This window comes from Helianthus annuus, chromosome 17 (assembly GCF_002127325.2).
Source record: "Helianthus annuus cultivar XRQ/B chromosome 17, HanXRQr2.0-SUNRISE, whole genome shotgun sequence".
In the NCBI taxonomy this organism is placed as follows: Eukaryota; Viridiplantae; Streptophyta; class Magnoliopsida; order Asterales; family Asteraceae; genus Helianthus; species Helianthus annuus.
In genome coordinates, this window is record NC_035449.2 from 143,868,006 (window position 1) to 143,888,904 (window position 20,899).

Consider the following 20,899-nt stretch of genomic DNA (forward strand, 5'->3'; position numbering starts at 1 on the left):
ACACGTCTGGTGCAAGAGTGGGACCAGATGAAGCAATGGTCTGCATGGGAATGAAGTCTTCTAAGTGAACTTCAGAACTTCTGGGTGGTTGACTCCCCAAGGATCCTTGATCCTGAAAGATGCTGGACCCAGGATACATCGGTGTTGAGGGCCTTGGAGGATACTCCATGGATCCTTGAACCTGAGATGAAGATCCTTGAACCTGGGATGAGGATCCTTGATGCTGAAAGATGTTGGACCCAGGATACATCGGTGCTGAGGGCCTTGGAGGATACTCCAAGGATCCTTGAACCTGAGATGAAGATCCTTGAACCTGGGATGAGGATCCTTGATGCTGAAAGTAGGATCCTTGAGTCGGAAGCGTCCCTATATATCCTCCTGAACTAAAGAAGGATCCCTAATGCTGAGAAGAGGATCCTGGAGGCTGGAAGTAGGATCCTTGAGGCTGCGTCGCTGCTAGTGATCCATACTGCAAATTTGATGATCCTTGATACTGAACACTTGATGCTTTGGAATGTTGGACTGTTGATGGTGGAGTAGTGAAATCCAACGACCTAGGCATCAATGGAGAGTGATCCTCCGCTGATTTCTTCTTCTTCATTTCATCAATCTCACGAAGGATTCTTCCATTAGTTTCCTCCTGCTGTTGCATGTATCCTTTCATCTGCAAAATCAAAGTATAGAGATCACTATTAGTAGGTGTAGAGGAAGAAACAGTAGTTGGTTTTGTGAAAACGGGGGTTGTCTTCTTCGGATAATTCTCAGCATTCTTCTAGAATGCAGGGGGAAAGGAGGCAAGGGTGGAATGCTCTGTGATGAGCTAACCGCCGGCATGGCACTTGAAGCAGCTTTTCCCTGAGAAGCCATGTGATTGATAGTAATGAATAGAAATGAATGAAATGAACAAAATTTCAGAATTGAAGCACCAATTGCCCCACGGTGGGCACCAAACTGTTTTGGTCAAAAATCTTATTAAGGATAATGTAACCAAACTTTGAATGTGAGGTAGAGTGCTTAATGTGTTGAACGATTGTATGAACGAGTATCAAACGTAAATGACAATGAACACAAGGATTTATAGGAGGAAAAAGCCCTTGATCAATGAATGATCTCCGGCATAAAAAACCTCGGGTGATGGAAACTACCGATCACCAACTATATTGAACAATAAAGTTTACAACTTTGGATGATATTGAGCTTGTTACAATGAGATTTCTAATGTGTTTGAGAGTTGTATTCGAGAGAGAGTATGCGAATGTGTATGTGTGCAAAAACTAATAAATATCAAGCTCAATATCCTACTAAAATATCTAGCTAATCTACACAAACTAACTATCCGAAAATTCAGCCAAGCATCCACATTCACCATTAACGGTCATTAGCCCATGCACGTGCTTGAAATGAGAGCATATTCCCCATGATTCCCGGTTAGAATAAGTCCTCTTCGAAATGTACCTGCAAAACAAGGCCAAACAATATAGGAAACAATTGTTAGTTAGTTAAAATAACAGTGAGGATCCGTGATCCTTAGTCTTCCTACACCATTTCCTGAGGATCCGTGATCCAGGCCAAACTTAGGATACATGATCCACAATTGCTAAAATTCTATCCCTAACATTAACTACTTGGAAGGGGGTTAGAAGGGTGGTTGGGTAATTCTATGTCTCGTTCAGTGTATAGATCCTGCGAGAACCTTGTTCAAGTTTAGTACCAATCCATGGATTGGCCGGGAATGACTGGCCCGACTGAGAGTAAGAAACCACTTGAACCCCTTATTTACAAACTACTATTAAAACTTTAAACCAACCCCGCGAGGACTGTATCCCTGCTGACTCAGACCAACGGGTTGAGGGTGACCGCTGCCTGGAAGGGGGCCACCATATTTTGCATTAATAACTTACTTAATTATCTTTCAATATTCCGACCTAGTGTGATTGTATCCTTGCTTACTCAAAACACTAGATTGAGGGGTAACGTCGCCTTCAAAAGAGGGGCCTACTACTATAACTAAGATAATCTCTTAAAATGCCCAAGTGCGGAAATCATCAAAATGGTACATGAAAGATAAGTCGGATCCAAGTGATTCTTTCTTTTCTATCTGTTTTTATTTTTATTTTATTTTCTGTTTATCTTTTTATTAGTTTAAAAATCTTTTCTCAAAGTTTGGTTCAATTAGACGTTGACGATAAGCCGGTACTAAAAGCTCTTGTGTCCTTGGACGACCTCGGTATCTTGCCATCACTATACTACGTTCGCGATGGGTGCACTTTCCCTAACGTGTGTGTAGAGTGATAGTAGAATATCGTGTTTTATAAATTTAAAACTTGAATTGGCGAGTAAAAAGAACTAAAAATATACTAAAAATATATACACACCCGCACACATCAGGTACGTCTACCATTATACTTGAGATCCTACATATGGCCAACAGCAATGAAATTTTCAGCCACTAAGCATGTACTAGTCCCATTGCCTCGAACAATACTCGGATAAACGTGCGCTACTGGCGAGGTGTCAAAACCCAATTCGTGTGAAAGGTGAAAACCTTTAACCTTAGAAGGTATAAGATACCTTAAACGTGGGAGAGAGGTGGCCAACCCCTTAATCCTCTGTTAACGATTTTAAAAACTTCTGCAAAAGCTTAAACATGGTGAAATTGGATATTAAATGTCTAACATCCTTTTCTTACAACAAATAAAGTATGTAAAGTGAAAGAGAATTAAAGTGAGATGTTACCAAAGTAAGGATCATATATCCTTTGAGGATCCTTGATCTTATGTCTGAATATTGAAACCTTTAAGGATCCTTGATCCTCATTACAAAAAGTATTTCTTGAGATGAATAGCATTCCAAGCCCTTGGTAAGAGATCACCTTCCATGGTTAGCAGGCAGTATGCCCCCTTCCAACCTCTGCTTCTATCAAATAGGGGACTTCCCACTTAGGTGTCAATTTACCATCGGTCGAGTTTATAGTGTTTTGAAATGCTTTCCTCAGAACCAAATCACCGACTTGAAATCTTCTGATCTTAACATTTTTATTATATGCTCCGGCCATCCTCTGCGGATAATTGGCCATCCTTATTCTTGCTAAGTCTCTGAGCTCATCCACAGTATCCAAGTCTTGAGTCAGATTTTCAGCATTTGCTTAAGGATTACGGATGCTTGTTCTGGCTGTAGGAACCACCATCTCTGTAGGGATCACTGCCTTAGTTCCAAAGACTAAGGAGAATGGAGTCTGGTCTGTGGCATTCTTTGGGATTGTCCTATCTGCCCAAAGGACATATGGTAGCTCTTCAGCCCACTTTCCTTTCTTGGATCTTAATTTCTTCTTCAAGTTGTTGATGATGATCTTGTTGCTTGATTCTGCTTGGACATTAGCTTGTGGGTGGACTGGTGTTGATGTAATCATCTTAATCCCTCAACTATCACAAAAGTTAGTAGTTCTATTCTCAATAAATTGGGATCCATTATCACATATAATTTTAGAAGGAATTCTAAATCTAGTAATAATTTTTCTTTAATAAATGATATGACTTCTTTTTCCCTGACTTGAACAAAAGCTTCTGCTTCTATCCAGTTAGAGAAGTAGTCGGTCATAGCTAGCATGAACACTTTTTCACCTGGTGCCTTTGGGAGTTTGCCTACTATATCCATTGGCCAAGAGGAAATTATTGGATATAAAGGCTCTGGTGGCTGATGTAGAATGTTGTTATGTCTTTGGCAAGCATCACATCTCTTTTCAGAGTTTACTGCATCCTTCTTCATTGTAGGCCAGTAGTAACGTTTTCTAAGGATCCTTGAGAATAATGTTCTGCCCCAGTGTGATTTCCACAGTCTCCTTGAGAATAACACTCTGCCCCCTGTATGATTTCTTGAAATATTTGTTCTATTTATCAAGGATACTCCTAAGTAAATGTTAAGATAGTTCTAAGTAAATGTTAAGATAGTCCTGAGTGTAGATGAAGATAAAATCAAACTAAAACTTCCGGTTGATGGAAACAAAAAAATCTTGGTCGATAGAATGTTGCAGAGGCTCCTTGTAAAGAATGGAATAGATGTAGTGCTTTATTAAAAAATGAAAAGGATAAAATTATATTAATATGAGCATTGCGAATGAAAAAACAAAAGTCTGCAGATCAGAAGTCTACATTTAGTCAAATTTTGATTTATATTTTAAACCATTTACTTTGGTTAATTTACCGTAAAAATTACTTATTTGTTTTTATTTATTTTTTTTTTTTTACTTTGTTTATCTAATATTTACTAGCACAAAAGCTTCCTTGTAAATGATATGCACCTACCTTTTCACAAATTATACTTAGTGGTTCTTTTTTAAGCAACAAAAATACTAAAAGTTAAATTAATACAGAAAGAAGCATTAAATAGTTTTTTTAAATATATAATTTAATAAATTATTGTTTTTTAAATGTAAATAAATATTATATAAACATGAAGAAAATACGAATGTTTTATCTAAAAAAAATTTAATTTACATTTACAGTTTTATAAAAAAAATTATTAACATTCTCTCGTGTGTGGTACACCCATTAATAAAAAATAATGATAACGAACATACACTTTAGAATGTAAAAATAAAATTATATTTGGAACCTACAATTAAATTGTTTTTATTATCTCACTTTATTAGAGAGTGACACGGAATAATAAAGTACGGATTAAGAAAGGTTAATTAACAATTTTGATTTTTAAAAATAGTTTCATCACACACATATCTATACCTAATTAATACGTAATTTCAATTATATTTTATCTCAAAAATATCATATTATAATTTCTAAATCTTATTACTAATAGTTTCACCATGCACCGCCACAGGGCCCCTAAGAGCTCTCGAATTCTCATGGATGACGTTAGGTAAAAGAAAAATCTAAGGGCCCATTTTTAAGCCGCACAAGGCCCCTTAGGGGCCGTTTAATTATCATGGACGAGCCTAGGTAAAAAAAAATTGGAATCCCTCTGAATTTTTCTTCTAGTTCCGCCACTGTATTTTTTATCTCACAATATAAAGAAACACGTTATTTTGAACTATTTTTTTTAAAGAAAACTTCATAGAAACCACCAACCCATACATAAAGACAAAATTACACCCATTTAGGGCTGTAAACGAACCGAACGTTCAGCGAACAGATCGTGAACCGTTCGGCGGGAAGTTCGTTTATGTTCGTTCGTTTAATAAACGAACGAACATGAACAAGAAATTTCGTTCGATTAGTTAAATGAACGAACATGAACAGAGGTCTTGTTCGTTCGATTGTGTTCGTGAACGTTCGGTAAGGTGTTCGTGAACATGTTCATGAACATTCGTTGATTTGCGTTCGTTTATGTTTGTATGTTTGTGTTTAATTTGAAGATCTTTGTACTTTTTTATATTTTATTTGTACTTTTTTATATTTTATTTGTATTTTTTTATATTATTAAACTTTTATTTATTTTATTACCCTAACAATTAAACTAGGAAACCCACTTTCACCTTATTTATGCATCAGATCCCTATCATTTCTCATTATTTACATCGGCGAATACGATCGACCTCTATCCCACAATAAGGGATTCAAGTTCGAGTGCTACTCTCTGGGACATATATCTTTATCCTTTGTCGCGTTCGCCAAATTTATTTGTATTTGTTTGTGTTCGTGAACCGTTCGCAAACACGCTCATTTCCTTAATGAACGAACACGAACATAAAATCTCGTTCGGTAAGTGTTCATGAACCGTTCGTGAACACATTTATTTCCTTAACGAACGAACACGAACAAGGCCTTGTTCATGTTCGTTCGGTTCGTTTACAGCCCTACACCCATTGGTCCAAGACACAGACCTCGCTTTTAATCTACTACTAATCCAAAGAAATCCTACCGGCTTAATTTCACTGATAATATCTTCCACCCGAACTTGTTTGTTAGAGAATTTGACCCCATTCCTAGCACGCCAAATACTCTAGCAACCGATTATAACAATCCCGTAAAAAAACTTCTTTAGCCAATCCTTTCAGGCTTTCAGCCCAACATGTTTGTGGAGCTCCAGCATCTCTCTGAAAGTATAAATCACAAAAGGAGCAACTCTACACCATCTCGAAATGTGATGCCAAACCCTACTCGCCACCAAACACGATGTGAGAAGATGGTTACTTGTCTCATCGCTTGAACCGCACAAAGGGCATGACACGTCATCTACCTCGATATTTCTATTTCTAAGCCCCGTTATTTTGATCTATAATTCTAAATATTCAGATTTAAATCCTAATCAAAATTACAAAATGAGACAACTATCTTACACGTTAATAAAATTTTATTATCAAACAAATAGAAAAGGAGATCAATATTAATCAAGTCTAGATAAAGATGATTTGAAAAATAAAACTAGTTATCTTTTATTTATCTTTCATAAAAATGAGCAATCTAACCCACATTTTGTTTAAAAAATGGCAATTTTGTAAAGCATTGGTCAGACAAAGTTGAGTTTGTAGCATCTTCTAAGATATTCAACACTTAAGATACTTATAATAGAAGTTTTATGTGGAAATAAGTTTTGGGAATGTGTATAAACAAAACACAATGGATACGTTTAATAGTACAAAATTTGTTGAATTTATACCTCTAAGTCGAACGTGGACGTGTTGTGAATCGATCGCCAGATATCCAACATATTTTTGTTTTATCGTTTTCTCTATAAAATCAACACTCGCCATAATTAATATCATCCTCTTACCATGCAAAAAAATTATAATAAACTCGTAAAAGTAAACTTTAGAACATTGGTAACTAGAGTCACTTGGTGACTGTCAATACTAGTGATACGAGACAAGAACATATCTTATAACTTAGCTGTAACAGTGATCTCTACGCCTAAGAGAAGAATGTCACCGAAGAAACCGATTGATCAAATGTTAAGGAGCGAGTAAGATGCATTTTTGTATTCGTACAATTGCATATAGTGTTAAAAATCTTTATAAAAAAACCCTCTGGTTTTTTTTTATAAAAATACTAACAATAATGAAAAAAGATAAAAAAAAAAAAATAGTCATGTCATAAATTGGTGATGTGTTAGAAAATAGTACCTTTACTGAAAACATGTTGAAAAGCATACATCAAACCAAACCAAAACAAAATGAAACAAACCTCTAAAAAATCACTTTCTTGTAAAGGTTTAGGAAAAATGTGTACTAGTACATTTATATAGTAAGTTTTGCTAAAGATTATGAAGATACATATAATTTAGGTCTTATGGAACATTTTCTAATTTGGGTCAAAAGTAACAATCTTCTAGTATTTAAAAACCAAAATAATCTATTGGCAAAACACTAAACACGGGTCATTGACCTAAGCGAAACAAACCTAATCAAAAATGAATTTAGATGTGCATAAATATCCCTACAAAATTCAAAATTCTGATACAAAATGTTCTGTAGAAACCAGGAAAAACTTGTAGATTTGCATCAGAACACTCAGCATCCCATGTCTTCACGGGTTAACGAGTTCTACTGGTGGGGGGAGAAAACGTCGTCTTGCCAAAATACAATAAGCCACAAACCGGGTTGAATTTTGAGATTAATAAACGTAGCACGGGTGTAAAAAGATACCATTTGGTTACACCTTTCCTTCATACTGGAAATTTATTTTGTAATCATGTTGAAGATTTGCTAAAGTGTTTCTGCAAGGACCCTCTGAAATACAAACAGATGACAGATGTACGGTTATTATTTACGAACTTATAATTCTCCCTTAATTATCCACGAATATTGTAGATGATTATTAATTATTACCTCCTAAAACAGTATGAAGGTATTGTAGATCATCGGGTGAGCAAGCATCTATTAGAGCATAAACACCTGGTCTCAAAGCTTCATCTATCTCCCTGTAATAAGTTTTCATCAAGGTATTGTCAATACGATTATACAATTAAGAGTGCACATAAGCGAAACCCAAAAATCGAGCACAAACATGTTAAAACCATTAATACGGATCAAGGCATGGATTATTTTTCTACGGTCATGTTGGATTGACCCAAAACAAATTTGCCCAGTTTTTTTATAAAATTGTAAATAATTGGTGTGACAAATATTATTACATGAATATTAGTTGAATAATAATTAACTTCTGAATAAAATTTTTTGAGAGGTTTTGTAGGCTAATTTTTTTGTTAAATTTTAGGCTTTTGATCAGAGTTGGGAACGTAACCTTAATTGACCTGTCGGTAATGCTGTAAAAATTAGATAGTTCGGGGCTAAAATTACAAAACTAACCTCCGGATGCCAGCTTTCAGAGGACCATATCCTGAATACACCACTATGTAACTTGATAAAAACAGGCGACGATCCTGCCCAATAACATCTTTCTGTTGTCGTATCTGCAATAGAAATTATAATCTTGAAAAGAATATCTTGATTTACAAGGAGTCATTAAATATTTACAAATTACGTATTTAACAAACCTCTTCGTAAATTCTTCTGAGGAACGCACCACATTTTACGCCCTCTTGTAGTCCCCATACCAAATAGCTTTCTTGTACGGTTTCCGCTTTGTTTACCATTTCCAAACAATGAAGAAGAACAGAAACAGAAGCTTGAAGTAGTGCAATGTGCTGAACACTTTCCCTGCAAGTTGCAACCTTAATTAATACGATTCAATTGGCTACACGTGCTCATAAGCAATTCTAGCCCATTTACTTTATATACGGGTCTATTCGGGCAATGTTTTGTCCCTAATGAGTCAACCGGTACGCATTACAATTTTAGATTAAATTATTATAAAGGAAAAATTACAAATTTTGTCCTTTATCTTTATACCACTTTTCAGGCGGTGTCCTTTTTAACGAATGTTGACAGGCAGTGTCCTTTACTAGGTATTTTGTTGCAAGTTTAGTCCTTTACACCCAACCCAGTTAAAAAACCCTGTTAATTGTTGGGTGTAAAGGACTAAACTTGCAACAAAATACCTAGTAAAGGACATTGCCTGTCAACATTCGTTAAAAAGGACACCGCCTGAAAAGTGGTATAAAGATAAAGAACAAAACTTGTAATTTTTCCATTATTAAAAGAAAATGGTTAGAAGTCGTTCAACGTGTATAACGCATAGAACCTCCTAAACCATTTTAATCAAAAGGTTAGATATATGTATTCAAATAATATAAGCTTTGTAGTTGTATTTGACAAGATGATATTTTATAACCTTTTGTGATGCCTGAGAAAAGTGTACAGCATCCTGCAACACGCCGCATATAATTCAATCGAATACTGTCGATCTAGAAGCTTGTCGTCACTCGTATCTTTAGAGGTTGTGAGCTGGAAAATATTTTGGAAAAGTGTAGATGGAATACTAAGCGCTTGTGCCACATGGCATGCATCCATTTGATAAAGCGCATGTTTTCCCGACACTTTTGTAAGTACTTCAATACACATAAGCACAACAGATCCTGGATCAGGATCCACACGGTTATGCGTAGTAGAAACGGGGTGTTTGTAGAAGATTTGTGGGCTTTGTAAATGATATATTATGTTGAAGAGGCAACACACGGAACCCAAGATATCTGTTTTGACCGTGCTCAGGCCCTTTCGCCCTATTAAAAGAACAGTAATCATCAGTTAACATTAGAACTAGAATATATTATCATTTAATTCTCATTAATATACACAGGTCAAGATAAACAGAAAATGAAACCCGTTTAAACACGACAAGCCATCCAGGTTCTGGGAAAATCTGCCCATTTATATAAAGGGTCAATTTAAGTTTTGTTTTATTCTCTTAAAGGCTGAAGGAAACAGGTCAAATACGTTAAAAGGGTCGAAAGGCGTCCAAGGTGTATTTTTAAAGCATATAACCTCCTAAATCATTTTTCCCAAAAAAAAAAAAAATATAGAATATATTTTTTGCTAATAATAAATTGACACACTAAATCTTATTTTTTTAAGTTAACTAGAATTGATTTCCCTGCGTTGCGGGGTCGGTTTTTTAACGTAATCTGAGCATACTGAAATTTTTGTAATTGCTTATCGATCAAACGTATACCAAATTACCAATTGAAAACGTCCATAAAAAATAAGCACAAAACATATTATATTGGACATGACTCATTTTCGATATAAATTACATCAAAACGTAAACCAACTTGAATTTATACCGAAACGTACATAAAAACACATAGAACTCTAGGGGGTCAAAATGTCATTACGTCGAAACATAAACAACTTGCATATATACCGACACGTACATAAACGCCAAAACGTAGACAAGCTGAAAACGTCAATATAAATAAGCACTAAAACGTATCACATTTGACATGACTCATGAAACGTAAAGCAACTCGAATTTATACCGTTTAATGAAATACGTATTATATTTGACATGACTCATTTTTGAAAAAATACAAAAATTACGTCGAAACGTAAACCAACCTGAATTCATACCGACACGCACATAAAAAAAAGCATGTAAAACTCAAGGGGGTCAAAAATGACATTTTACAAAATTATTAAAAAGTTGAGGGGTGTACTGTCAATGTTAAAAGTTGAGAGGGGTGAGGTTAAAAAAAACAAAAGTCATAGTTACTGTAGCGATGTAGTCAACAAATTACATATATAATAATTTTTTAAAAGTTACCTAACCCATACCAAAAAAAATTGACCCGCCCATTTTGCCACATATTTTAACCAACTAATAACATTTTACCAGTAATGGCTTCAAGAACGACATCTAAACAATCAATTCCAGCTGCAACAACTGAAGTAACGTTCCCACCACCCGAACTTCCGGTACGTATTTGATAGTTCGCCATGCAGCCTTCCTGCAGCCCAATCAGGGCTTTTTTAATAGACTGCACTGCGGAAGATACGTACAACTCCGATGGTTTGCTGACATAAACCTTAAACGACAACCTTAACCTGCTTTTGAAATCATCTAAGCTAGAATACGCAAATTCAGGATCATTCACCGTCTTTGTACTTTCAGTCTCATGAGATTCCAAAGTAGCTCGTTTTTGTTGTAACGAAATACATTTCCCGAGAGCCTTCAAGTGCAAATTAACCAACTTTTCGTAAACGTTTGTGGACAAAGTAGGATTCGTTGAACTAAGATGATTCGCCAGTTCTTCTAGAAACTTCCCAATCCCATCTAAGAACACGAACGTAAACTCTGGCGGTGTTTCTGGCTTGTTTGAGTACTCCAATAACAAAAATTCTGCCATTCCTATAAATATATTAACCAAATTTGTTGACAATGAAGTTTTCGTTTGTAAATTCAACTTGAGAACGGTGGAATATGCGATAAATAGCTGTCGGAAGAAATACGCTTCTTCAAGGTTTTCTCCGGCTAAAAGTTTGTTAACAAGGACGTTGCTTATATGCACCGAGCCCATATTCACGTCTTCTATATGGAACCTTCTAGAAGCTTCAAGTAGCTTATCGTCTTGCAGAACCAACTCACACAAAAACTTCTGTACAAAAGTTGTGAATGTATCGATGCAGAGTTTCAGTTTGTCAATGGGCTTAAACTCTCTTCTTAAAAATATGGCTTTTAAATTAATATTACGTGCGTCCATGTGGCATAGAGAAGATGAGAGGCCCCACAAAAATCCCTGAAAGCAAGCGATAATAGAAGAAAGCTTCAGAAGACGGCTTCTAGAAGTTTTTTCGCTTTTATCAGTAAGCATGGTTTGTGCGTGATCTTTTAACGCCTCGGCTACATGTATCACAAAGTTGCTTGCGTCAACACTATCTTCTTGATCAAATGTGGGTTCGGTTTTCTGCTGGAACGGTTTCCTAGAGGATATAAGATGATGACTTGCATGGACAAAACTACCCTTGGTGAGTGTCAAAAACACATATGATGTGTAATCCATGAGCGAAAACATCAGATCGTTCACATGGGTGTTTTCGTCTTTTGAAAACACATGTTGCACCGAGTGTAACGACTCTAAAAGCCATAAAGCAGGAAACTTGCCGTCAAAGTGTATGGCCCCAAGTGAGTTTTGACTGGATTCGATATTATTTTCACAATACGTAACCATTAAGTTTTTTAGTGTTCTTCGGCAGCAAAGAAAGAGCCGTAAGAGCTTATAATGGTCATGCGATGAACGATCATCATTATCACCTAATAAAGCGCCAACTATAAACCTTGAACAAAAAAAAGAGCATGTTAGATATGTGACTTGAATACAAGTTAGAAGGGTAGAAGTGTCTTTTCACATATTGTAAGAAAGAGGAGTTACCTTTCAAGGTTTAATATACACGTTGCATATAGAGAGAATGATTTGGAACTTATACATTGTTTTGGCATCCAAGAGAGAAAATCGAATGAAGCTTCGCAGACTGTATATATCTTCTCAACCGATGGATCAACTTCTTGCTCACTGCCAACTTTCTTGATATTACTTGAAACAACTGACCGGTTTTTGAGAGAACTCAACACGTCGGGCCAGTTAGGATGTGCTTGCAATTCAATATCGACTCCGTTACAAAATAATGGTGACACCAACTCCTTCAGGAACTTACAAAAACTTGATGCCATATGCTTCCAAACAAACTAATTACAAAAACCATGTGAAAATATGAGATTCGGTTATTATTCAAATACTGAGACTGATGAGGAAATAAAAAAGTAACCAGAGTTTGGAGACTTTAATCCATTTCTTAGTTGTCAATAGAGAATAGCGGACGATAGTGTCACGCTACCTATAAATATGCTACGTAGCGATAGCAACGAAATAACGCCCGCTATTTCATGTTTAGCGATAAAGGGGTAGAAATTAAAAAAAAGTGCTATTATCATGTATAAATTGTTAAAATACGCTATTTCAGGAATAAAAGTGCTAAAAATACCCTAAAATAGTGAAGATTGCTATTTTCTAAAAAAATGAACGAAATTCAAATAAAAAAAAAATTCACTATTTTCACGCTATTTAGTCGCTAACCATGGAATAGCGCCAAAACCCTGCAACGCTACGACGCACGCTATAGTGGTCGCTATTACCCCTAATGACATACATGATCCATTTAATTGTGGATGAGTAGATTTGTGTTTTGTTTTGTCACTAACAGATCATGGTCAAACTGAACGCAAGCTAAAAGCGAAACGGGTCAAACGGGATAAAAGTCCCCGCTGTCTATTTATCATGATACAAACCTTCCAAATAGTTTTATCCAGTGTTTCGGATTATAATTTTATGTACAGATAACACATTAACTTTTTTAAAAGTTAAAGAGATGGACTAAAACAACTCGTTTTAACCATGAAACATTTGACCCCTTACCTAACCTGCCTACCCGTATTGCTACCTCTATTATTAATGTAGCAACATATTTTATATATATATATATATATATATATATATATATATATATATATATATATATATATATATATATATATAGGGGAAGGTTAACGTACAATATTCCTTAACATACGATGGTACAATATGAAATTACGCATGTTATAAGACTAAAAACCCTAATCACGAATGTTGAAAAACCATAAATCACGCATGTTGAAAAACCATAATCACGCATGGTTATGATTTTTCAACATGCGTGATTAGGGTTTTGAGTTTTATAACATGCGTAATTTCATATCCTATGTATCGTACATTAAGGAATATTGTATTTTACACTTTCACTATATATATAGGGTGAGGTTATCGTACAAATGAGCTTAACATACTAAACGTGAGAAGTAAAGGGGGATTTTTTTTTTTTTTGAAATTTTTTTTCTCATCTTGTCAAGCACGTATTTTGGTCCCAAAATCTAAAAAAAATTGTGTATTTATAGCGGTAGAGTAATTATGTAATCACTCTAGCGTAATTGCACATAATTACTCTACTAGAGTAAATACCCGAAATATATTTTTTACATTTTTCAACTAAACATCATGCTTAAGTTGATGGATAAAAAAAATTCCCAAAACAAAAAATTCCATCACTTCTCACGTTTAGTATGTTATGACCCATTTGTATTTTATATATATAGGGTGGGGTTCTAGAGTGAAAACTAGTGTATTTGCGAACTGAGTGAACAAATCCTGCCCACTGATATACACACGTGTATGGCTGTGATTTCATCATCAAATCGTAAAATACACTAGTGTATTTCATCATCAAATCCTGGCCATTGATTTACACACGTGTATAGCAGGATTAGTTCTCAGTTCGCAAATACACTAGTGTTCACTCTTGAACCTAATCCTATATATGTGTGTGTGTGTGTTAAAAAGCTGAGGGTTTACAATACCATCTTACTTTTTCCTCATATAACATTGTATTGCTGAGAAGCTCGAACGATATCTCCCGACCCGTGACCGTCTTCAAGTTCAAAGCTTTAACAGCATTGTTACACTCTCCAAATTTCTTGAAACTATTGCTTGCATATGGAAGCGAACTTTGAAGAAGAATCGAGAGAAACATCTTCAATTTCTTCTTAGCCGCATGCATACTCCAAATATCGATATTTTGGCAGACAATGCACCAAAATGCACAAGGCAATGACTTCTTATCTATGGAAGCAACCACAATATCGTTTGGATAATCAAGTTCGCACTTTTTCAATAAAGAAAAGTGTCCCGTCATAACGTTTACAAGTCCCGTTGCCTCTTCTGTTAACTTCGAAAGGCGTTTTTGCAACCGTTTATTTTGTTTATCGTTAATACCATCTTCGTTTTCACTTCTCATGATCACAAACTCGTACGAGTTGACCAGCCGGTTTAAGTCAACAAGCCTTTGAATAACCATAGCATTCATCACATACGTTAAAGGAGAAATATCCATATCCGCCACATTTTCTTTATCATAAACATCGGAAATTGCTTCTATAACAAAAAGAAGCGAAACCGGAGATTCGGAAATCCAAGAAAAATAGCCGTCATCCTTTTCGGTTTTTTCTAACCATTCGTTTCCGGAATACGCTGTGAAGGTATCTCGCATCACTTCCGACATCTTTTTAGACGTAGTAGGTGGTGCGAGACTGACAGCCTGGCGGTATAAGCTTCGGGAAGACAAATAAAGACGAAAAAAGAAAACAAAAATCCAATGAGAGGAAGCCGTTTCAGCTTTGCATTCAGAAACCTCCGACAGAAACTTGTGAACTCCGTCCTCTTGTTGTGAAATCAAAACACTCAGAATAGGTCGAATAACCGTCATTAAATCGTTTAAAGAAACTCCAACAAGACTACTATTACCAGAAGTGACCATTAACGAATCCAAAATTAACGCATAGACTTCCGATAAACCACTACCAAGAACCTCTGCTTTAAAACCTTGACATGAATTTCCTAGATTACCCTTCATCCATTCAAGGGATGAAGAGAGATCGGTAGTTAATTCTTGAATACACAAACTTACTTGCCCTTCGGGTATAGATTTTATAGCATTATGAATAGAAAGCCGTAACTCTGGCGAGCATAATATCAGTCTCACGGAATTTGTCCATGATTCATGATATAAAGATGATCTAAAAGATTCTGGATGATCAACTTCGATGTCTCTTGCGGATGATACCGAACGCCTGATTGCTTTACAGAGTGCAAAAACAGAAGTACCCACCTATCGAATATGAACTTGTTAGCATTGATTCGAATTGGAGGTAAAAAAATGAATGTGTTGGGTAACAAGACAGTATCAAAACAGATGACCTTTTAGTATGGATCAAAATGGGTTATGTCAGGTCGGACCAACCCGTAAACCCTTTATTTTCTTTTATTGAGCTTTAAACAATTTGCGTTAAATATAAACAAAAAGTATACTAAAGAGATGATAATCTATTTCTTTTTAAGGATTGACGTTTATGCACTTTCTATACTCTTTAAAGACTTTCGACCCGTTCAAACCGTTTACAATTTAGCTAGTTTAATTGTTTATTATTTAACATTTTGACCTTTGAGAAATAGTAGAACCGGAACCGACCCATTTACCCACAAACTGATCAAACTAGCCACCTCTAACTAGAATACCTATAATAGAAAGATGAATATTTCGCCGATTTGAACATGCAAATAAAAGTTCACATAACGACATAAAATTACACATTTTTTTATCAAGACAAGATTCACATAAGGTTATATATGTTGACAGTGATTCCATGTCTCAAATAAAGTATTAGTCTCAAATCAAAGAATATTTTACTAACCTGACGAAGGTCACTGTAAAGGTTAACCACATGGCATCCGAGACGAATGATTTCCGAAATAACCGACGATGTATCCTGCATATCGGTCAAAGCGTGTCCAAGGGTCCCATACGTAAAAATCAAAAGCCATAAACTTTCCAGATCACTCCCAAGAACGTCATAATCAATTTTCAGTAAATTGTTTACGCATAAAACAAGTTCTTTGGCTGCCATCTCCACCACCTCCTTACGTTTCCCGTTATTAACATCAAAAGTCAACGGCACTATTTGACCTAATTTAGAAGCGAGCAGCGTTATTTTATCACAAATCAGTTTCAAGAAATTACCACAGGCCCCTTCAGATGTGTCATCCACCCTTACGTATACTTCCTCTTCGATTAAACTGATAAGAACCGAATTAACGGACTTTAGCGTGCAGTTAACGTCTTCTAACACAGAGCCTAACTCCATTCCGTCTTTAAGGTACGTATCAATATCGCCTAAAAAGGGTTCCGTAACTTGAACAAAGAAATCGAATAGCGACTTCCGAATCTCCGAACTTAAAGCCGATACACGTTGACTTTGCTCTGAACGACCTTCGGTGACATCTACACTCTCTTGCCTTTTGATACAACGAACGTACAAGCGAAAAAGCTCTCCTACACCGAACAATGCAAAAGCTTTCTTCTCCGCAAGTATTCTTCCTAATTTATCGAACAAGTGTCGGTGATAACTTTTAATTACCGTTTTTGAATCTTTCTGCTTTCCATCGTCAGAAAGTTTATACTTTGTTAAGCTCTGTAAGCTCAGAAAACCGTCAATATGTGACGAGTGAAATAACCCTTGACACAAAACTTCTTCGTTTAGCTTCAACAATTTACGAACCCAAACATGATTAGTGTTAATAACAGATTCGTGTGTCACATGCAGCAAGTACAACAAAGGTTCTAAAAGTCTATCGACAAAATCATGAAAACCGCTTTTCTTACTAGGATGAAGCCTCAAGAACTTGGCGAACGGCTCAAGAACTAAACATGTCAAATTCAAGATGATTACGCTCGACCTGGTATCTTCACGCTTTTCGGTAATAACTTTCAAAACCAGCTCAACAACCGTACCAACAAGCGAAACCCATAAATCCAAATTCTCATTCAAAACACCCCCGTGTGATACGAAAACCGACGAAACGCAATCAAGAACCGTATCATACAACGCTAACTCTTCATCGTTAAAATCCTTTACTTCCGTGTTCTTGACAATACAATTAATAACTTTTAAAATATCCCGATAAAAACTCATCGAAAGGCGTAGTTTTGTGTCTTCTTCTAGACAAAACTTGAAAACTTTCCAGCATCTATAATCCAAACAAGACCCACTTACACCTAACTGATCCACCTTAATCTTTTTCTCTGAAGATATTAATGTTGACTGGACCCAATTGTTGAGAAAAATAATTACCCTTTCAAAGCTAACAACCTCAGAAGACTGAGTTGACTCATCTTCTACTTGATTAAGCCTCAACTTCACATAATCATATGCCAGTTCCACTTTCCTGCAAATAAAACATAAAATCTAGGGTTTAGAAACATTGAACAATTCCATTTAGGGTTTATAAACAATCATTAATAACTTGAGCAAAAAAAAAGTGTGAAAATGATGAAATAAAGAGGGTTACTTTTGAGCATCTATGTTCTTATTCTGAAGTGACAAAAGTAGCTGCAAATTAATCCAAGGAGGAGATGAATCTTCTAGAAGTTCCATTGTGTGGAGTGGTTTGTTTGCAGAATCATTAAAGTGAATGTTACGAGATGATTTGGAAGCCTTTTCCTCATGCTTTATCTCCGAGTCAGGAAGCTTTCGCTTCTTCTTCCTCTTCATTGAAGTTGTGCTGCTGGTTTCTGCTCGCGGCGACTGGTAATCCGCCATTGTTGAAGAAGCTCTTCAGAATTAGGGATTGTTTTGAGTTAAGGCGGAAAAATAATAAAAGAGGCGGAAGTATACGATTAGGGAAACGAAAAAAAAAAACCGGGACCTGGGCTATGAGCAATAAGATTGATAAAAGTTTTTTTCTTTTTTTTTTTTTTTTTTTTTTTTTTTTTTTGGAGTAAATTGCCATTTTAGTCTCTGAGTTTTATTCAAATTTGTCATTTTAGTTCAAATAGTTTTTTTTGCCTCTGAGTCCCTGACTTTTCCCTTTTGTTGCCATTTTGATCACATACGCTAACTCCATCCAAAAACTCCATCTTTAACCAGGGGTATTTTGGGGATTTTCATTTTAAATGTTTTCAATTGCCATTTTGATCCAATTCCAAAAAATCAAAAAAAATTCCAAAAAATTCTAAAAAATAATAAAAATTCAAAAAAATCACAAAAAATCTAAAAAAAAATATAAAAAATCCGTTTCGGCGCGAACCGTTTCGAACCCGAACCGTTTCGAGCTGAACAGTTTCGACGTGAACCGTTTCGACCCGTACCGTTTCGACCCGAACCGTTTCGACCCGTACCGTTTCGACCCGAACCGTTTCGACGCGAACCGTTTCGACCCGTACCGTTTCGAGCTGAACCGTTTCGACGCGAACCGTTTCGAACCGAACCGTTTCTAGCTGAACCGTTTCGACCCGTACCGTTTTGAGGTTCGCGTCGAAACGGTTCAGCTCGAAACGGTACGGGTCGAAACGGTTCGCGTCGAAACGGTACGGGTCGAAACGGTTCGCGTCGAAACGGTTCGGCACGAAACGGTTCGCGTCGAAACGGTTCAGCTCGAAACGGTTCGCGTCGAAACGGTTCAGCTCGAAACGGTTCGGCTCGAAACGGTACGGGTCGAAACGGTTCGCGTCGAAACGGTTCGGCTCGAAACGGTTCGGCTCGAAACGGTACGGGTCGAAACGGTTCGCGTCGAAACGGTTCAGCTCGAAACGGTACGGGTCGAAACGGTTCGCGTCGAAACGGTTCGCGTCGAAACGGTTCGGCTCGAAACGGTTCGGCTCGAAACGGTTCGGCTCGAAACGGTTCGGCTCGAAACGGTTCGGCTCGAAACGGTTCGCGTCGAAACGGTTCAGCTCGAAACGGTACGGGTCGAAACGGTTCGCGTCGAAACGGTTCAGCTCGAAACGGTTCAGCTCGAAATTTTGTGGAATTTTTTAGATTTTTTCGGGTCAAAACGGTTCGCGTTGAAACGGTGTCAGTTTAGAATTTTTTTAGAATTTTTTGGGATTTTTTTGATTTTTTGGAATTGGATCAAAATGACAATTGAAAACATTTAAAATGAAAATCCCCAAAATACCCCTGGTTAAAAATGGAGTTTTTGGATGGAGTTAGTGTATGTGATCAAAATGGCAACAAAAGGGAAAAGTCAGGGACCCAGAGGCAAAAAAAAACTATTTGGACTAAAATAGCAAATTTGGACAAAACTCGGGGACTAAAATGGCAATTTACTCAAGTTTTTCTTTCAAACTATTTAGTTAGTTTACTTCTGTTAAATTGAAAGATATTTGTATGAAACTGACAAATATAAAACCTTAAGAACGATTTTGAAAATTTACTTAAATTCTTTTTAATTTCTTTTATTTAATTAATTTTGTCACATATATATAAAACAAAATATACATGCAGTTCTTATAAAAAAAATAATAGTTTTGTCACATAATTTTTATAAATTTTCATCCAACCACTAACTCAGTTATTTTTCTATTAAGGTGAATGATCTTTTAAATTTTATAAAGAAAGACAAAAATAAATTATCAATTTTTTATGTACATCAGTTTTATAAAAATAAAATCTACTTCAACCTCTAAATTTTATTAAACTAAAATGCTAGTAATCATATTTACCAAGTTTGTAATTCATCTTTTACTATTTTAAATTCGCTCCTAACAAAAAACAGAAGGCATCCCCCCCCCCCACATCAAACAACGTATCGTTACCAAACTTTAAAATTACCCACCGAATAGTAAGTATAATGCCATGAACCAAAAGTTTCTTTCCTCAAACCACTCGGAATAAATATTAGTTAGTTACCCTCATAATCTTAATTAGATAAATATTTTATTCTGCCAACATATTTCTTATGTGCTCAACACATTTAAAAATATGTAACGTTTTACAATTTTTTTTCTATCTCTACACTTGATTAAATACGATTGTTATATGCTGCACACCATTGATATTTATTTTATATATCGTTTTCTCTTTATAAAACTAATCTATATAAAAAACTGGAAAATTTATAAAATTTAAAACATCCTTCACCTTAATAGAAAAAATAAACTGAGTTAGTGGTTTGGATGAAAATTTATAAAAATTATGTGACAAAACTATTAATTTTTTTTATAAAAAACAGCATGTATATTCTGTTTTATATATATGTGACAAAATTAATTAAATAAAAGAAATTAAAAAGAGTTTTAGTAAATTGCCAAAATCGTCTCTGAGGTTTTATATTTGCCAGTTTCATCCAAATATCCTTCGACTTAACATAAAAAGTAAACTAATTAGTGGTTTGGATGAAACTGGCAGAAAAATGCCAAATGTGAAGGGTTGTTTGGCAAAAAAAAAATCATTTTGGATGAAACTAGCAAACAGGCCTAAACCTAAGGGACGATTTTGGCAATTTACTATTGATAAAAATAATATTATGATTTATGGGTGGGGTGTTTTTATTTTTTTTAACGGCAAATTTGGATGGCTGACGACCACTGGAGTATCATCGTGTCCATCAGCGGAATCACCCGATCATATCCATCTACACTAGGCAATAATGAATATACACCAATTCAGGATGAAAACCCAGTAAA

At 35.7% G+C, this 20,899-nt stretch overlaps 1 protein-coding gene across 1 annotated transcript; it reads right to left on the reverse strand.

The window, feature by feature from the left end:
- Positions 1-7,260: 7,260 nt before the first annotated feature.
- On the reverse strand, positions 7,261-18,118 carry LOC110940249. The gene is made up of 10 exons (XM_022181800.2): positions 17,782-18,118; positions 16,128-17,658; positions 14,246-15,544; positions 12,223-12,536; positions 10,686-12,127; positions 9,189-9,576; positions 8,452-8,614; positions 8,264-8,367; positions 7,784-7,875; positions 7,261-7,684 (listed from the first exon to the last, which is right to left on the reverse strand). The coding sequence occupies exons 1-10, from the start codon at positions 18,030-18,032 to the stop codon at positions 7,608-7,610; spliced, it is 5,661 nt and encodes a 1,886-aa protein (XP_022037492.1). The 5' UTR covers positions 18,033-18,118; the 3' UTR covers positions 7,261-7,607.
- Positions 18,119-20,899: the final 2,781 nt, after the last annotated feature.